The 18,430-nt window shown below is 44.1% G+C and overlaps 1 protein-coding gene across 1 annotated transcript; it reads right to left on the bottom strand.

Moving 5' to 3' along the window:
• Nucleotides 1-8,722: 8,722 nt before the first annotated feature.
• On the bottom strand, nucleotides 8,723-10,598 carry LOC119340779 (BTB/POZ and MATH domain-containing protein 1-like). Its single transcript, XM_037612696.1, has 2 exons — nucleotides 10,202-10,598; nucleotides 8,723-10,026 (listed from the first exon to the last, which is right to left on the bottom strand). The coding sequence occupies exons 1-2, from the start codon at nucleotides 10,568-10,570 to the stop codon at nucleotides 8,956-8,958; spliced, it is 1,440 nt and encodes a 479-aa protein (XP_037468593.1). The 5' UTR covers nucleotides 10,571-10,598; the 3' UTR covers nucleotides 8,723-8,955.
• Between the last annotated feature and the right edge of the window lie 7,832 nt (nucleotides 10,599-18,430).

Here is an 18,430-nt window from a genome sequence, read left to right as displayed (position 1 = left end):
CCGGGTAAACCGGGCGCCCGTTTGGTGTCACGGAACCCTGTACACATCGTTTGGGGCTGTGAGCGAAACTCCGGCCGGATCTCCTCATGGATGGAACCCGAATAGGCGATAAACCTGGACTAGAGACTTGAGTGTTTAGGCAGGCCGTGGCCGACACCCACGTTGGGCTTCCGCTTGAAGGTTGCCGAGTACATGTCGTGTAAACGGCGGTAAGTGGTGAGAGCGTGTGTGAAGAAGTACACCCCTGCAGGGTTAACATCATCTATTCGAATAGCCGTGTCCGCGGAAAAGGACTTTTGGGTTGCTTATATCAGTTCATAGACAAGTGAAAGTGGATACTCTAAAATACGCAAGATAAGCGTGAGTGCTATGGATGGCGTTCTCGTAGGGAGACGGGAGCGGATCCATAGTGGTGTATTGATATGGTGAATATGTGGACTCGTGTGCGCCACCTCAAAAGAGTCGCTTGCAGTCGTAGTTTAGGATAGCCACCGAGTCAAAGCTGGCTTGCTGCAGTTAAACCCCACCATCCCCTTGTTGAAAATGATGCATATGTAGTTAGTCCTGATGTAAGTCTTGCTGGGTACATTTGTACTCACGTTTGCCTATTTTATGTTTTTGCAGAGAGACTTCAGTCTCACTAGTAGTTCCACGTGGACTTCGACGTTTAGCTTGTTACCTCAGCTACGATCTTGTGCCTCGGCAGGATTGGTAGATAGTCAGGCTTCTCAGCCTTTTTCATTTATAGATGTCTGTACTCAGACATGTTAAGCTTCCGCATGTGCTTTGCCTTGTATGCTCTGATTGTTGGGTCATAAGACCCATGTTTGTAATATCTCGCTCCTCGGAGCCTATTGATTAAATTACTTGAGTTGTAGAGTCATGTTGTGATGCCATGTTGTATCTGCACATATCGAGCATATTGCGTGTATGTTGTTGAAATGGTTGGTATGTGTGGGATCTGACTATCTAGTTGTTTATCCTTAGTAGCCTCTCTTACCAGGAAATGTCTCCTAGTGTTTCCACTGAGCCATGGTAGCTTGCTACTGCTCCGGAACACTTAGGCTGGCCGGCATGTGTCCTTCTTCGTTCCTGTGTCTGTCCCTTCGGGGAAATGTCACGCGATGAATACCGGATGTCCTGTTAGCCCGCTACAGCCCGGTTCACCGGAGTCCTGCTAGCCCAGTGCTACAGCCTGGATTCGCTCGCTGATGACCGACACGTTCGGAGCTGGGTCATGGATGCCTGTCCCTGTAAGTCTGTGCCACTTTGGGTTTACGACTAGTCATGTCAGCCCGGGCTCTTTATCATATGGATGCTAGCGCCACTATCATATACGTGAGCCAAAAGGCGCAAACGGTCCCGGGCAAAGGTAAGGCGACACCCGTGGGAATACCGTGCGTGAGGCCGCAAAGTGATATGAGGTGTTACCGGGTAGATCGATGTGACATCGAGTCGGGGTCCTGACACATAGATGATAAACTGGTGCGAGCGGCACGTACAACACCCACGTTGTGGTCGCTGGAGTTCAGAACCACTGGAGAATTAGGGACCCAAGCTAACCTCCCTTCCAGAAATATGAAGAACAAAAAAAATGCGTGGATGATGCATCCACAAGTGAACAACATGGAGGCTGTTTCCGAGCTGCACATGCGCCATCTATGAACCCCAGGACGTGCACAATTAGCCGGCGAACTGCAAGCGAACGCTGGGGGAGCTGCACATCATGCTTGCCCGAGCTGCATGCCAGGCATGTTAATGGACCTCGCCGCGCTCTGTAGGCTAGAGGAGCAGCTAGATCTTGGCGGCGGTGAGGAAACGGGGAGCGAGGGGGAGGACCGTGCGGTTGGGTAGGCCACGGTGGGGCGACGGGGGCGGATCTGCACCCGCATGCACGCGAGGTGGATGGGGGCGGCACGCCAGGATCCACGCCAGCAGCCGCACGGGGCGCCTTGGGGCGGCGCACCCGGATCTCCGCCGGCGGTCGGGGGGTGGTTGCTGGACGGTGGTGCATCGCGGGGCGGTGCCGGGAGTTGAGCGGCGTTGTGGGGGCAGGTGGTGGTGTCCTACCGGGGCTGCGGCAGGGGGCGGTGGAGGCACTCCAGATCGAGGCCGCGTCCGCGTTGGCTGCGTGGCCAGCCATGGATCCGGAGATAGCGGCTCGGCGAAGCCTGTGGATGGCTGGATCCACGAGCCCGTGGCTGACCAGATCTGGTGATGGCTCATCGTGGGGAGGCGGGGCGGCGCCGACCGGAAGGAGGAGGAGGAGGGGCGGCCCCTACTGGGAGGAGGAGGAGGCGGGGGGCTGTGGGTTGGGGAAGGGAGGCGCACCGGCCGGGAGTGAGAGAAGGCGGTGGGGTGGGGCGCCGCGGTGGTCGGGCCATCCCCATGGTCGCCAGGCGCCAGGCAGGTGGTGGGCGACAGTGGTGCGGGAGGCAGGTGGTGGTGTGGTGGGGTACCATGGAGGGAGGTTGGTGGAGTGGTGGGGTTTGAGGGAGAGTGGTGGGCGGCCGTGGGAGGAGGGGTGGGTTTTTCTGTTGGTGGTGTGCAGAATAAGGTTTGGGTGTGCAGAATAAGGTCTTAAGGGGTGTTATCATAATAGACCCACCCTATATATATATAAGATTGACTATTCGTCACCCTGGGTGAGGAATAGTTATTCTTCACCCCCTCTATTTTAACATCAATGCACCGTAACTTTACGTTTTGGAAAGTTTTGTCTTATTTCATACGTAATATGTAATCATCATAAAAAAACTATGTTACGTAAAAATATAGTGTAAAATATACATAAAATGCAATTTTTCTGGTCTTATGATCTATATTTTTGTTTTTCTAGCCAAATTTTACGTAGTGAATCGACATGAATGTAACTATTTGTATTTCATATGTAATTTATTTATGAAACAATCATAAGATTACTTAGGTGCAGAATAAGTTATTCTTCACCCGAGGTAATCTTACAACCGCTTACTAAATAAATTACGTATAGAATATAACTAATTACATGCATATTGATTCAATATGTAAAATTTGGTATAAAAACAAAAATATAGGTTATAAGACCAGAAAAAATCACATTTTATGTATGTTTTACACTATATTTTTACATTTGTAATTTTGCATAACATAAAATATTATTTATGGGAGTACATGTTTTCTTACGTTCTCTTTTTATGTATGAAATAAGACAAAATTTACAAAACATAAAAATACGGTGCATTGATGTCAAAACAGAGAGGGGGTGAAGAATAACTATTACTCGCCCAGGGTGACGAATAGCGCGACCCTATATATATCCGGACTGTCCTAAATCATGTTATACCTTTCTAGAATTCCCAGAACCCTTCTCGAACCATCCGAAACACTTTTGGAACTATTCGAAACTCTTTCAGTGCTTCCTTAACTCATTTGTCATTTCTCAAGTAATTAAGACTAGAACCCGTTAAGCGTGTGACTCTATATGTTCGAAAATAAGTGCGCATGACCCAAAACCCCTTCCGGTCAATAGTTAATAGTGGGATCTAGACACTCTTATTAACTCCTGCATATTCACGAAGTTCTCGAGCGAACCTGTGTTTATGAATGTCATTCCCTTTGCTTCGTGTTACGTTTACGAAACCCGGGGAGAGATTATCGGTATCCCCATGATCAACTCCTTGATCACTATACCGGTTATCTTCATTACCAGTTTCGTTATCTTTACTCGTGCCCGTGTCCCGGTGTCCCATGATCATAATCACAAGTATCTGGCCAGACGATAATGACACCGTAACAATGAGTGGCCCAGAGAGCATCTCTTTATCATGAGAGGAGCAAATCCCAGTCTTGAACTACCATTACTGAGACATATGTTTCTGGAATAACCGTAAGTCCCCTTTATTCACATCCATTTACGGGGTGGCATGTGGTGAACCCCAAAGTAATATGAAGAATGCAAACATGAGCAAGTAATATGAAGTACCTAGCAATGATGACATCTCTCGGTAATTCATAAGTTGGGTCTATCCAACACCATTGTTTCAATAACAATGTGGTCTCATTATTGATAACATCCTTGTTACTCTAACAATGTTCAGGATCAGGAAAACAAGATCGTCATCAATACATGAGCTAGTCTTAGAGCCATGACTAGGGATCATCTTGGTGTTCATGTTTCCACACATGCAATTGGGGTTTTCCTTTGAATCTTATATTCAAGAACCAATGCAATTATAGCATAGAAACATAACTTTAATAATAAACATGGAAATATAATAATACATTTATCATTGACTCTAGGGCATATTTCCAACAGTTCGTTGGTTCCGGAAACTTCCTTGGACCATGCCCAAAGTGCTTCCTCTTGGTAGTGTTCCTAGAGGCAGACCCGAGCCTCAGTTGATCTTGCAACCTACCATACTCGCCAATTGATTTTAGCTCCAATGAGTCTACCTGATCTAGCAGTGTAGTAGACACATGCTTGAACCGTGGAGCATTCTCAGGAAGAAGAAGCATTGGGGAGGAGACAACATGTACGTATATTAGCTGTTGTGTGGATAACAAATTAGTTCATGTTAAAGGAAAATTTAGTGTAGGTATTACTGCTATGATCTTACCAGCAATACATGCACACAACTATGCACATTAATATTTGCTGCCATTGATTGTCTGTACATTTTCACACCTTTAGCTATGTAATTTGCAACAAATTTTCTTCAGTCCATGTTATGAACAACATCAAGATTTTCCGTCATTGATATAAAGTTTCTGTTAAGCACATGACCACTTGCTAGAGCAAGGTAAACACATAACACAATCAGTACAAAATTTCTCTTAAAGGTGTCCTTATCCATTATTGAAGCAATTAATTCTATCAATCTACTAGCACACATGCCCGTGTGTTGCAACGGGACGATAAAATTACATGCCTCTAGCTTAATATAAGAATCGATCAAGAACCCCACATGTCCGTATTTTCAAGTTCAACATGGCACCCTTTAATTAGAGCCAAACCAATATATTCTTTTTTATTGGCACGTGCCCATAATTTGTTTCAATTATAATTAACCAGCATATTCTCTTTTTTTAGGGTATCATATTCTCTTTTATTGACGCATGGAAGCTACCACTGTCAATAATTTATGGTGTTCCTTCTTCTAAACAAGCCGACTTAGCTTGATGCACCGGATGCGGAGCAGGCCCAGTATGGGACTGATCGAACTCACGACCTCAAAGACCCGACCACATGTTGCGAGACACTCAAACAAATGCGCTCTTCTAACCAATGGTTAGCGTTAATATTAAAGAATCTAATGCAACGTCAGATTCAAAACTTTTTTTTGAACTTTTAAAAAACAAATAACTATGAAATGCCAAATATACTTGGCAACGTTCCAAATTATGATTTTTTTTTAAATTCCACACGTTTTAGAAAGACGAACAAAAAATTTGAACGGAACATTTGTTAAAATTCACAAACATTTCTTAAAAGCATGAACTTTTTATAAAAATACGGGTTTTTTTAAGTTGTGAACAATTTTTGGCAAGGGGAACATGTTTTGAACATATGGAAGAAATTTAGAAAATGTGTTTGTAATGCAAAAATTATTTTCAATTTTTGAACATATCACTAAAACAAGAATAGTTTAAAATTTGTAACATTTTGAAATCTTGGACAAATTTGGGAAAACCCAAACATTTTCCAAAAAATGGGAATAATTTTAAAATTCTGAAAAGAAATTAGAATGACAAAAATTTAAAATTTTCAAACAGCTTTTAAATAGGAACACAATTTTGGAATTCATAACATGAACTACTAAATATACTTGGCAACATGAACAATTTTCCAAATTTTGAACTTTTTTTTGAAAATTCCATACATTTTTGGACAAAGCAAGAACAAAAAATTTGAAAAGAACATTTCCTGAAATTCGCATACATTTCTTAAATACATGAACATTCTTATAAAAATATGAATGTTTTTACGTTGTGAACAATTTTTCTAAATGGGAAGATGTGTTAAACATGCAAAAGAATTTTAGAAAATGTGTTTCTTCAATGCATCTTTTCAATTTTTAAACCTATATGTAAATCAAGAATATTTTTCGAATTTGGTACATTTTTTAAATGCATTTTTTTACATCTTGAATTTTTTGAAAAATACGAACATTTTACTAAAAATCGGAATATTTTTTAAATTTTGAAAATATTTTGGCACGATACAAAATAGAAACATTTTTTACAATAGGAACACATTTTTGTAATTCTTAACTTTTTACGAAATTGTGAATAAAAATTGAAACTGCAAACATTTTTTGAAAATTTGGAATTTAACAATAAAATAAAAATATACTTGCAATGGAAAAAAAATAAAAGAAACAGGAAATAAAAAGAATAAGAAACAGAAAAAGAAAATTTGAAAGAAAACATAAACGAAAATGGGCCGCCGTGTCTTGGTCGCCCTGTGCGTAGTTAAAACTATATGCCGCATTGAGCGGAAAATATAATTTTTGTTTATTGCTGCGTGGGCAGGAAAAAAGGGCTGACTTTACTGGGCCATAGGGCGCGCGGCCCACGTATGAAGTTCTCCACAAATCGTTTTTCCTTTGGTAACAGACGGAGCACAAAAGTTTAGTACCACCTCGAATAGAAACAAAAATTATTTTAGTGGTGAACGGATAAAAAAATTGGAGAAACACACCTTGCTTTATTAGTAGGTATAGATATAGATATAGATATAGATATAGATTACTACCTACTTACAGGTTTGTGATAATTGATTTCAGGTCTGACTTGTAAATGTCAACTCGTTTGTAATTTGTTTTCTTCGACAGCGCACCGCTTCTTCCTCTTTTACAGAAATTTATGTGCCTCCTTTGCTCCAGACTGTCACTATCAGAGGTAAAACCGCTATCATTTGAGCTTTCTCTGCGCTTCATATCCTCTCTGTCAGACACTTGTACAGATCACTGGTGATATCTTTCTTAATCTTCTCATTCTTAGTATTCAATTGATCACCTTCCGATCTATCAAACTCAGTTCTTTTCTTAAACTTCCTTTGGAGCACTGCTTCATCACTTTCAGACATTGCCTGAAGCCTATTCCTTTTTGTTTCTGACATGTGTATTCCAATATTGAGCGTGACATAATGACTCTTCTTTCTTTCGAATTGTCCTTCAGTTTACTCTTTTTTTTGGGTGATGATCATCCTTCCTACTATTCCTCTTCCCTTTAGTGTGAACTCTTCGTTCAGACTCTATACTTTCAGTGTCAATTGATTTTTTTAGCATACTCAGTTCCTTTTGGAAATAAAAAGATGTACGTATATGCAATTCATTTGCAAATGTGAGATTCTTCATGTGAGATACCTGAAAATATGTTTCATAGATTCAACTCTACCGGTGATGCAACTTATAGCTCGTGTGAAATGTTAGATTAGTACTAGCTAGCAATTTCAGTAATACAACAAACCTCCAGCATGTAGATAAACAAAAAGACCTTTAATCTATGATATGTAGTTATCACCTCTACGCCACATCTACTGCTTCTATTCTTTCATGCAAATCAATCCTTCTTTGTAATGAAGACAAAGATATTTTAAATAAGGACCAAACAAATTCTCTTGAATCTATGATATGTAGTTACCACATCTACGACATTTCAGAACCGTGCCAATTACATCTGCTAAAAAAAGCAGAGCATAAAGTGGAACTAAACTAGAAGACCAAAACATAGCAAAGTATAGAACTTCTTACCTGCTTTTCAGGCCAGGGTATCAAGCATATCGGGCAAAATACGGCGGCGGCGCTGCCGATTCGAGGTGTAGGAACTTGTTAGCTCCTTTTCACCCCAGAGGATCCAGGATCTCGCCGGATTGTGGCGGCGGCGGGCCTGAGAGGTGTAGCCGATGAAGACTGCGATGGGATGGCATGCAATCCTTTGGTGACTAGTACAGAACTGAATTAGTGGGCCACAGGGGTATCCTGTATGTGTACATTATCACGCCAATACGGTATGGAATGTGTACAACTATTGATACATAATGAAGTACTCCCTCCGTCCGCGAATAAGTGTACTTCTATCTTTTGTCCTAAGTCAAAGTGTTGAAATTTTGTTCAATTTTATAGGGAAAGGTCGAAGCATTTATGGCACAAAAATAGTATCACTCGATCCGTTTCGAAATGTACTTCCATAAAATACCAATTTGATGTCATATATGTTTCTACTCTTTTCTATAAAGTTGGTTAAAATTTTAAAGCTTTGACTTAGGAAAAAAAGGTAGAAGTACACTTATTCACGGACGGATGGAGTATAAGAGTTAGTTTGACTATGGTATATGGACGTCCGAATTTCAGAACCATCTAACGGCATCCGGTTACCCGGTAGAAACCAGCACCGCTAGTTTTTCATTTCGCATGGGTCTAGGTTTGATATTGTTCAACCTGTGCAAAACCAAATTCATTGCCATATCTTTAGCGGTCCAGCCTAATTGCTGTATGAGCATTTAGTGGCTTTGCATGTCCAAAAATAGCTGCCTACTTTGAATTTAAATGCAGTTCTGATTCAGAGAATCTTTTATTGCTAAAGAAACACGTTAAGGAAGTTTCAGAATTAAAGAAGCGCACGGTAAGTGAGAAGCCATTTTTATAACATTTTCATTGCGTTTCAATTCCGAGATTACCACAAGTCGCAGTTTTATGTACACCATTACACCAACAATGAACTGCAAATGCACTGCGATCAAATGAGCAGAAAAGAGATGATTTGCCACATCTTGAACCATTTGGCTCGAAATTAATTCCACTAATTTTACGGGAAAATGGAAGCACACACTGGTTGCTCAAAACATGGATAGAACTAACAAATGCCATCATTTGGCGAAAGACATGCATAATTAAGTTCTACTACTAAACAACACATTGAAGGTGAAGAAGTACTGAAACTAAAAGGCTCAGCTGTAACTTTATCTATGCTTCAGTTGCTTCTCCCACGCACAATGAAGCTAATAATAGCAGGACAGCTTGCCTCCAGATTCTTATACCCCTCCGTCGCCACCACCGCTTCAAGTATCGTAGGGCTGCTGAGGATGAACTCGATGCAACTAGCCTTGAGGTCAGAGCAGTTGTGCTGCTCAGCTAATGCCAAAGTAGTACCCGCTGTATCTATAGTAAGGTCACCTGAAAGTTTGTCCTCGCACATAACCTTGAGCTTGCCCAGCCCATACCTGTCAGCCGCCGCAAGCAGATGTTGAGCCATTGTAACTGCAGCCTCCTGCTCCCAATCAAATTCAGGAACTTTGTCGGTGTAGATGAAGTGCAGCATGGCCTTGAATGCTTCCGCCTCCATGTCATCGATCACGACTTGTTGAGCGCTGCTCTCCCTCATGCTCCCGAAGAACTCAGCCATGAGGACAGGTGACCTCGCAGCAAGGATATTCTTGTGTGCAAGAAAGGACTCACCCGAGACGAGGAACGTAACATCGGATCCCGTCTTGCTCTGCAGGAGCTCACCAAGGTGCTGCTGCAAGTTGGAGGCCGGCACCCGAAGTGCGGTTGCCACATCAGGATTTTCCTTCAGAATAGTGATGATGCACTCCACACTCAAGTAATCATCATCAGGACATGCCGGCTCCGGTAGAGATTTCTTTTGCACGATCATTGCCCGATGTGAGCAATCTTTGTGGCGCTTGAACACATGTGAGATAGTCACCTCAGAATGTGGTGCTCTGTGCAGAACAGGGTCTGGTGGATTGCCCGGCACCCTCGGATGTACCAGTTGACAGCTTATGCTTGCTGTCACAGAGCCAGACCGGGGGGCTTCACTCAATAACATAAGGCAGAAGTCTAGCCAAGAGGTGGAATAAGTGGGTACATAGCAAAGGATTTCCCACTCATACCCACCGACCTCACACTTTGATTTGACGCACTGCTTATCCAGACCGGGCTGCGAGCACAACGCTTTCAAACCTTCAATCTTGAACAGCTGCACAGAGCGCACGGTGCTGGTGAGGATGGTACAGGCATCAGCCATGTCGAACAAGGGATCCTGAGGAAGTGGAAATGTTGGAGGTGAGAAGATAATGGTGGAGGAAAAATTTATACAGCAAAGTTTCACTGATGGTCCAATGTCAGCTTGCCCCAATATCCACATCATCGCTGATTGTAATTGCAAGAGACTAATACCGAACATAAAAGGCCAAAATTTCATGGATGCAGCTTACCTGCAGCTCGCCGTCGTCGGTGTGTGACGAGGAGAGTTGGAGGAGCAGGTCGTCGACGGCCCGGCGGTGATCGGCGTCCGCGTCGGAACCTGAGGAGGAGCCGGGAGACGGCTGGAGGAAGGCCTCCGGATCGAGCTCACGGGGCGGCGGTGGGGCTTTGCTAGGGGTCAGGGCTTTGTGGTCGGTGCTGGGTGTACCGGTTGTCTCGTCGTCGTCGTCGTCATCTTCGGACGAGAGGAGGAGGAGCAGATCGTCGACGGCACGGCGGTGATCAGCGTCGGCCTCGGCGGCAAATGAGGAGGCTGGAGACAACGGGAGGAAGGCCCCCAGATCGATCTCTTGGGATGGAGGTGGTGGCTGGGACGCCATCGCCGGCGATGAGACGGCACGAGGGAGACCGTCGCCTTGTCGCCGAGGATGGCACGGCGGTGATCGGCGCCGGAGGCTGAGGAGGAGGCGCGAGACGACGGGAGGTTTCGATCTAGGTCAAGGTAGATAAGCGGCGCAGATTCTCTTCTTTGGCGTGGCAATGGTAGAGACTGCCTTACCCGGTTACCCCCCACATCGATGCCCTCCCTTTTGGATCCCACGGCTGGCCCAAGTAAGGCCGACGTAGCTAAATAAGCCCAGCTCGGGGGACCACCTATATGCCGCTCTTTGCGGCAAACAGCCGCACTTTCGCGTAAACGGGTGTCTACCTGGGCCGGCCCATGAAGGAAACAGCTGAGAGCACGCACTTTAGGGTAGCAACTAATCAACGAGCGCTCCTTCGCGAGCCTCGCAACGATCAACGCTACTTGGCGCGCTCACAACCATTCGCCACATGTCGCGCTCTGGGTGCTTCCTTCGGATTTTGTTTTTTATTTTTACGCACGCGTTTTCGGCTTTCTAAACGATTTTTTTGTTTTTTTTGACGTTTTGGTTTTCTACCGGTCTTCCCTAGCTTTTCGAACAATTTTCTTTTTCAAAAAAAAAAAATTTACGCAAAAAAATGCATTTTTTTGTGAGAGTCACGGTTTTGTTTTCGCGAGAGGCACGGCCGTGCCTCTTGGAAACGAAAAAAAAATATGTTTCTATTTTTTTTCTGTCGCGAGAGGCACGGTTTTGCTTCCGCGAGAGGCACGGCTGTGCTTTCGCGAGAGGCACGGGCGTGCCTCTTTCGGAAAAGGAAAAAAAACACGTTTTCTTTTTTCTTTTTCTTTCACGAGAGGCAAGGTTTTGCTTTCGCGAGAGGCACGGTTGTGCTTTCACGAGAGGCATGCGCGTGCCTCTTTCGGAAAGAAAAAAAAATACGTTTTCTATTTTTTTTTTCTTTCACGAGAGGCACGGGCATGCCTCTTTTGGAAAGGAAAAAAACATGTTTTCTATTTTTTTTCTTTCGTGAGAGGCACGGTTTTGCTTTCGCGAGAGGTACGGTTGTGATTTCGTCAGAGGCACGGGCGTGCCTCTTTCGGAAAGGGAAAAAAACCCGTGTTCCCAGTTCGGTTTTTTCGTCGGTTTTTTTGTCCGGTTTTTTCGTGAAAAAAAAGTTCGTCAAAACCTATCAATATGGGTTCTAGTTTTGAAGATCTCGACGCGAGGAATCCAACGGCGAAAGCGGTTCGAGATTTGAACGCACGGTTTAAGAGATAAAACGTTTTGAATAAACGGATCTATGAAAAAAGAGAAAATTCCCAGGTTGCGACAAGTGGCGCACATGCAGCGCGCCACTTGTCGCAACCTGAAAAAGTTTGAGTGATCTCCGCAAGAAGTACTCCTTAACTAGTGATTTCGGCACTTTAGTAGCTATAAAAAAACTAAGCCGGCCTAGCACGCGTAAGAACACAGGAACTCATGGAAGAGACCACTGCATTTCCTATTTGGCGCCCGGTTATAGCAGTTTCCGCAAAACGGCGCCTGCAGCGGCGCTAGCTGGGCTCGGCCCAACTACCAATCTTCCCCCTGTTTTGAAAAACAAAAAGGAAGCAAAAATGTAAGCAGGCAAGAATCAAACCAACAATCTCTCCGTCGATACCCAACTACACAAACCACTAGGACATCACCCTGACTCGTGAATACGAACCTCCTTTCCATCTTTTCATACATACAGGAAATGCCCTTTATGTTTTCTGTGTTTTTTTCTTTCTTTTTTTGTTCCCTGTTCTCTTTTTTCCTTAAATGCATGAAATGTTTACAAAAAGATGATATTTCTTTTCTAATTAGTAAACTTTTTCGCTAAATCGATGATTTTTTTCAATTTCATTGAACATTTTCAAACTCGTTAACATTTTTTTTGAAAATGAATGAACTTTTTAACATTTTGATGAACTTATTTTAAAAGCCGATGAACTTTTCTTAAAATTAGATGAACTTTCTTCAAATTTGATAAAAAAATCTAATTCAATGAACTTTTTTCAAACTAGATGAACTTTATTTCAAATTGATGATCTTATTATAAAATTCAGTGAACCTTTTTTTCAATTCGGTGAACTTTCTTCAAATTTGATGAACCTTTTTTTAAAATTGATGAACTTTTTTCAAATTCAATAATATTTTTTTAAATTAGATCAACTTATTTTTAAATTGGATGAACATTTTTCAGTTTTGTGAACTGTTTTAAAAATCGTGAATTTTTTCGAAAAATAAATTGATGAACTTTTTCCAGTTCTGTGAATGGTTTTGAAAATGGTGATTTTAAAAAAAATGATGAAGTTTTATTTGTTTTTGTGAACTTTTTTTTTCCATTGATGAACTTTTTTCAAAATCATTGACCTTTCGTTTAAAGGGGCAACGTTTCTCTGCATGTTCACGTACTTTACGAAATCTGTGATGTATGAGTGGCCGTGATAGTTTTAAACAGCTAGCACTGAATATTGCCACTTGCGACCACATGGCCTGGTGGTTAGCCGACTACCTGCAGGTAGTGTAGGTCGTGAGTTTGATACGCTAAGGAAGCGTAATGTCTTTAATTCTTTTCGCACATTTTTGTACCATATATCTCCCGAAACAATAGCACGAAAAGTTCGGGAATGGGCCTGCTTCCAAAACGGCCCAACCAACGAATGTGCAGAAACCAACTAGCCTAATGGGCGCTGAAGGCGCTGACTAGGGGTTCCCAAAGACCACGCACCACAACCAGTTGAGCTAACAAAGGTTACTGTATAGAGAGCAGCATAAATCATTAAAAACCAACATCCAGCATAGATCCGACATATATTTAGAATTTCAAATGCATTTTTCTAAAACAACCGTGAGTGTTTTATGAAACACAAACACTTTTTAACTTTGTAAACAATTTTTTCTAACTGAAACATTAAAAAACGGAACATTTTTTGAATTTGTAAACAAATTCGGAAAACATGAACATTTTCTGAAAATCACAAACATATTTCAATCTGTGAAAAAATTGGAAACATGCTTTTTTTTGTGAACAAATTTCGAAAACAGGAACAAAATTTTCAAAAATCCCATTTTTTTTGAATTTGTTGACAAAATTTGAAAACGTGAAAGATTTCAGAATTTGTGAACCATTCTAAAAATGAGAATATTTTTCGAAATTTGAGAACAACTTTCGAACATGGAATGTTTTAATCCTGAACAATTTCTAATTCATGAACAAAACTTTTAACTAGAACAATGTTTAAATTTATTAATAAATATTGGAAAATAAATATTTTTTAATGTTTTTGACAAATTTTGAAAATTGGGACATAATTTTGAAACCGGAACGAATGTTCTTAGTTTGTGAACAAAATTTAAAAATATGATCACTTTCTGAAATTCAGAACAAATTTTCTGAAAAACTGAACAAAATTTGAAAATTCGTTTTTTCAAATTTCTGAAACATTAGTTGAAAAAGGGGGAAACGGAAAAAGAAAAAAAGAAAAAAAAAGAATAGAAAAAAAGAGAAAAGAAAAGAGAAAAAATGAGAAACAAAGAAAAATAAAATATATAGGAAAAATAAATATATAAAGGAAAATTGGTTCGACAACCTTCTAGGTTCCAAAACTGGGCATGGCCGAACGCTAAACAGGCCGGCCCATCCCGAGCGCTCAGTCGATGGCGCGTGCGTAACACTGACTGTTTGCCGTAGAGAATGGCAAATAGTGTTTCCCCAGCTCGGAAGCGAGGCGAGAAAGACAGAGAGACGGCAATGCGGCAAGGGACCTCCAGTTCAGCGCCGCCTAATCAAACCGGTGCTCACTGCGGCTCCCTGGTGGGCCGGCCCACGTAACGCATCAGCAATGAATTTTTTTGTTGCGTCGCGAATTTGAACACGCATCGCTGCATTGCTGCACGCGCTTCGCTAACCACTAGAGCCACGTCACACTACTGATACATAGTACCACGACATGTTTAAGGACAATGGCAGCCGCCCAGGTCCAAAATTTAGAACTTCACAGATTAAAAAAAATCATGAATATGTTTCAAAAATAAAAGGTTCGGGTATTAAAAAAATCTCACAAATTTAAAAAAGTTCACTAATTGAAGAAAAAGTTCATAAATTTGTAAAAGTTCACGGAATTAGAAAAGGTCCACTAATTTCCGAAAAGTTAATGAATTTATAAAAGTTCACGAGTTTGAAAAAAGTTCACGGATCGAAAAAGTTCACAAAAACTTGGAAAAAGTTCTAGAAATTCGAAATAGTACAATCAAATTGAAAAAGTTCATCAATTTGAAAAAAAGTTCATCAATTTTCATAAAAGTTCACGAATTTTGAAAAAAGTTCATGGATTTTGATAAAATTTCATCGAGTTTTAAAAAAATCAATGATTTTGAAAAAAGTTCATCAAGTTTGAAAAAAACGGTCATAAAAATCTGATGAATTTTTTTCACATAATTATAAAAAGGAAAAGGGAAAAAAGAAAAATTAAAGGAAAATCAAAACAGAAAAATCAAACAAAAACAGAAAAAAGAAAAAGAAAAAGAAAACAAAAAAGGAAGAGATTTGCCCAAGAGAGTGCTAGGAAGGATGTGGAGCGTGCCTCTGGTGTTTACAATCTCAATGGGGCATCGTTCGATATACTGCTAGAACTTGGAGCACAAAGAAATTGTGGGAGGTGATGACTGCTTGTGTGATAATGCACAATGTGATCGTATTGGATGAGCGTCCGGAACGTATCTATGACGAGGGTTTCAGTTTCAGGGTGACAATGTTGTGTCTGAGCATGGAGGGGCGACAACGTGTCGGTGTACAAAAGTATGGGCTATTTTGTACCCCTTACTTGTGCACGGGCAGTTGCAGTCGCGCCTGTGGCCGGGCCCGAGAGGGCAGCAGAAGATAAAACCCGAAGGCCACCAAGGCAAATACTCGAGGAACAAGGAGCAGAAGGCGAGCTGGACCTCCCCCGGCAACACCATTGCCAGGGCAACCTACGCAGCACCAGCAAGCACATCACCCTTGGGGTTGAGAGTTCTGACCCCATCGACAACGTTAAGACCAAGATCTGAGAACGCATGCTTGGTAGCATGCAGATCCTCATAAAGATTGATAGCCTATGGGTCCGCATGGGACCAGAGGACAAAGACCCCCGGCAAGACCTTTGCTGGGGACAATTGCAAGGCCCCCGGCAAACCTTGCCGGGGGCGATCGCTGGGCCGCAGATCTTCGTCCTCTGGTCTTGTTAGCCTGGAATTTGCCACCACACCACCACTCTAGTGCGACGACCAGTGTGCCAACTAAGCAGGTGCCTGTGTGGCGGCATGCAGATTTTCGTGGAGGCTCTACCATCGCGCCAATGCAGCGTCTAGTTAGCCAGCGTGGCACTGCATGCCTTGTTATCCTGGACGCGTGTCTTAGCAAGGAGGAGCGACGACGGACGAGATGGCTTCTGTTGTCGTCCCCGATAAAGTAAGAGGGCACGTAGGCAGCGCATTAAATGTGTTTGTCCTATGGTGCCAAGTGATAAGCTCATACACTGTAGCTTGCAACCTCATGTGTGCCACTGTGGCAACCCCTTTTCGTATAAAAGGGGGCCCAAGGCGTACAGAGAGAGGATTTCAGACTTTTGGACCGTGCTCGCATCGTAGCTAGTTCAAAAGCTCAAGAACACATATATCCAGACAAGCAGGACTAGGGTATTACGCATCTTTGCGGCCTGAACCTGGGTAAAAGTACCTATGTGCTAACTGCTAGACCTGCTCTTCGTGCAGCTAATCCCCCGCCGAACATAGAAGGGATCCTTGTGGCCCCATAGGTGTTCGTTTCCCCGACATCTTTGGCGCGCCAGGTAGGGGGCATTAGTTTTGAGAATCTGGTCTACTAGTTAGCGCGGCAGTTCTTCACCACGATGGCTCCAAAGAAGAAGACGATCGCAGCGATCAGCCCGCCAGGAGCCGCCCCGCACATGCTCGCACGGACGGGCGATGTGGCAGACGCTAGTGGTGGAGGAGACCAAGACCGTCCGCGTCACCCAGACATGAGAAGCCAGGTGAGCAGCGTCGTCCGCAGCGGCGACAGTGGTCCGCACACCGCCACGCCCAAGGATGGAGGTGCGCTGCCTGCGGGTGGCGCGGGGACCTCCAAGGTCAGAAAGACGACCCCGCCGGTGCACGTGCCGCAGTCCTCTTAGATCATGTGCGATGAACAGTGCCGCAATGTTGAAGACCCCGGGCGTCGCCGCGGCAAAAGCCCTCAGCGTCACTCTCAGGATGCGTAGGGCCAACATGCACGCCATGATGCTGGCGAAAAAGGCGCACGACCGCGGAATCGTGACGGGACTCCTTCTAACATAGTTAGAGGTCTGAGTTCCTCCCATTCCTCGTGCCTGTCGCTGCCGCCCACACGAGCAGAAGCACTGTCACAAGCGTAGCTACTCCTCGACTTTCCTCCTGCTCTAGAGAAGCAAGAAGAGTGGAGAGCTGCCATTCAAATCCTTATTGGCCATGCCAACATGGATGGCCACCGGGAAGCAAGTCCTTCGCGGCTCCGGACAACCGAGTCGGCACGCGTTGGCAGTGGAAGGGTTGGAGGCGCCGCAACCACGGTGCACTCCCCTCCACCGCAGCCAGCCCGTCGGGTTGATGCCCGTGACAGCGTGTCCACGGCGTCGTCTGACCCACGGACGCGTTGCGACCAACGTCAAGTTCTTCAAGAGAGGCTCAAGGACGATGCCCGGACTACCATCAAGCGCCGATGGGAGGCCCGTCACCAATCTGATAGGCGTGTTGGGCCTACTGCGTACAAGCCTGTGCCGGGGGATGTTGGCGACTTGCCCTATGTAATAACTTGTCCAGCGTTCACCCATGAGTTGCGGCAGTTCCAGTGGCCCAACACCCGCGTGTTCAAATCGGAGGTCCTGGAGAAGTACGACGTCAAGACCCATCCGTCTGAGTTCCTGAGCGTCTACACCATCACGATGCAAGCCGCTGGAGCACGAGATGACAAGGTACTCGCCAACTATTTCCCGTTGGCGCTCAAGCCCAACGTCAGGTCATGGTTGATGAATTTGCCGATAGACTCCATCTCCTATTGGTCCGATCTGTGCCACGAGTTTATTGGTGCCTTCACAAGCGGCCACTTAGCTCCTGGACAGGCAAGCAATTTGCATGTGATCCCTCAAAGGGACGGAGAATGCTTGCACAAGTACATACAAAGGTTTAGCCGTGTGCAGTACAACATCCCCGATGTTCATCCCGCTGCTGTCATCAGCGCGTTCCAGCAGAATGTGCGCAATCGTAAGATGCGCGAGGAGCTAGTGATGAACAAGGTTGCGGATGTTGCCAAACTATATGTTCTGGCCAACAGATGTGCTTGAGCTGAGGAAGGAAGAAAGTACCCCGGCGAGGATGCCGACGTGGGAAGTGACTCTTAAGACGAAGACGTCACCACCCCGGTGAAGAAGGGCCAAAGACGCAACAGGAAGCGCAAGGGCAAGACGTGCTTGCCATCGAGGAATCTGGCGACCCCGGCACCGCCAAGAAAGCCAAGGTTGACGACCAGGCCAAGGAGATTGCCGGGTGCAACGCTTGCCGGGCCTTGGCGGCTGCTGTTGGGGAACGTAGTAATTTCAAAAAAATTCCTACGCACACGCAAGATCATGGTGATGCATAGCAACGAGAGGGGAGAGTGTTGTCCATGTACCCTCATAGACCGAAAGCGGAAGCGTTAGCACAACGCGATTGATGTAGTCGTACGTCTTCATGATCCGACCGATCCAAGTACCGAACATACGGCACCTCCGAGTTTAGCACACGTTCAGCTCGATGACATCCCATGAACTCCGATCTAGCAGAGATTTGCGGGAGAGT

Source organism: Triticum dicoccoides, chromosome 7B (genome assembly GCF_002162155.2).
Source record: "Triticum dicoccoides isolate Atlit2015 ecotype Zavitan chromosome 7B, WEW_v2.0, whole genome shotgun sequence".
Classification (NCBI taxonomy): domain Eukaryota; kingdom Viridiplantae; phylum Streptophyta; class Magnoliopsida; order Poales; family Poaceae; genus Triticum; species Triticum dicoccoides.
The sequence above is the reverse complement of the archived record's forward strand: the minus strand, read 5'-3'. Positions and strand labels throughout refer to the sequence as shown.